At 55.1% G+C, this 1197-nt stretch overlaps 1 protein-coding gene across 1 annotated transcript; it reads right to left on the reverse strand.

The window, feature by feature from the left end:
- Positions 1-95: 95 nt before the first annotated feature.
- LOC123178530 (uncharacterized) lies at positions 96-1102 on the reverse strand. Its single transcript, XM_044591467.1, has 2 exons — positions 837-1102; positions 96-728 (listed from the first exon to the last, which is right to left on the reverse strand). The coding sequence occupies exons 1-2, from the start codon at positions 971-973 to the stop codon at positions 368-370; spliced, it is 498 nt and encodes a 165-aa protein (XP_044447402.1). The 5' UTR covers positions 974-1102; the 3' UTR covers positions 96-367.
- Positions 1103-1197: the final 95 nt, after the last annotated feature.

Genomic DNA, 1197 nt, shown 5'->3' on the forward strand with positions numbered 1-1197 from the left:
TTTTTTTTCTGAAAAACATAGAAAAATAAGAGACAATTTTTTCCTTTCAAAATCAAGAGTGCATCGATGCGCATCAGAGACATGCATTTACCAGCTACGAAGTCAAATTGCCACGATTTACTTCTGCTTCATACAAGGATCAAACCGCTCACACTACCGTCAAACCAAAGAATGGTTTAGATCGACTAAAAAAGGTAGAAAAAGGTTCTGATAGCACATACCCACACACTACAGCAGAAAAGCATTTCCTATCTTCAAGACCGGGTGGCCATGCCGTTCTCAGTCTTGAACAAAGATGCATAACGAAACAGAAGATGGGGGAAATGAAGCAAGAAGAGACCGTCGGCGTCGGCGACAAAGGAAGGAGTTAGGCTTGAGCCTGCGGAGGCGCCTGGGCATGGTGCAACCGGGACCAGAGGACCCAGAGCAGCCCGACCGCCGACGCCGCAGCGAGAGCCCCGCCGGCACATGCCGTCCCGTCGGCGGCGAGCTGGTACGACGCGCACACGGGCGTGGCGACGAGGTCCACGATTAGCGCGGAGGACGCCGCTCCGACGGCGACAAACGCGATCAGCCACTGGAGCACGATCAGGACGACCAGGAGCGTGACATCGGCCGGCGGGGGCGGCGGCTGCTGCTGCTGCTCGTACTTCAGCCAGCACGACTCGACCAGCAGCAGCAACGCACCAACTGGGACGGCCAGCAGCAGCAGCAGCATGCATAACCTCCTGAAAATTTCGAATAGTTTGTCATGCATTTGGTATGACGAGAGCCAGCCGTTGATCCATCAGCGAAACTACATACTAGAAAGATTATACGGTGGAAATGTGCTTAACTGGTGTGGGTCCTCGAGCGTGAACTGGATCACCCCGGGGACGCACTCCTCCGCGAGGACGGCCAAGACAAGCGCCGTGACGTCGAGGGCGAGGCTGCCGCCGCCGCAGACGACGATGAACCACCCTGCTGCAGCCATATGAACGAACCTAGCTGGAAGCGAGTGTGAGTCTGTGAGATGGCGAACGCGACACTTTCCACCCTTGCTTGCAGGCTTGGTTACAAGTTGTTGGCAAACACATGGATCGCTTGGCTGTCGAGCCCTCTTGAAGCCCCGGGTGCTGAGGTGTTTCCTTTCTTGGCTCCTGGGTGTTTTCAAGCCATGCACCTCTGCTCACCTTGATCCGGAATACATGACAACGT

This window comes from Triticum aestivum, unplaced genomic scaffold, assembly GCF_018294505.1.
Source record: "Triticum aestivum cultivar Chinese Spring unplaced genomic scaffold, IWGSC CS RefSeq v2.1 scaffold237939, whole genome shotgun sequence".
NCBI lineage: Eukaryota > Viridiplantae > Streptophyta > Magnoliopsida > Poales > Poaceae > Triticum > Triticum aestivum.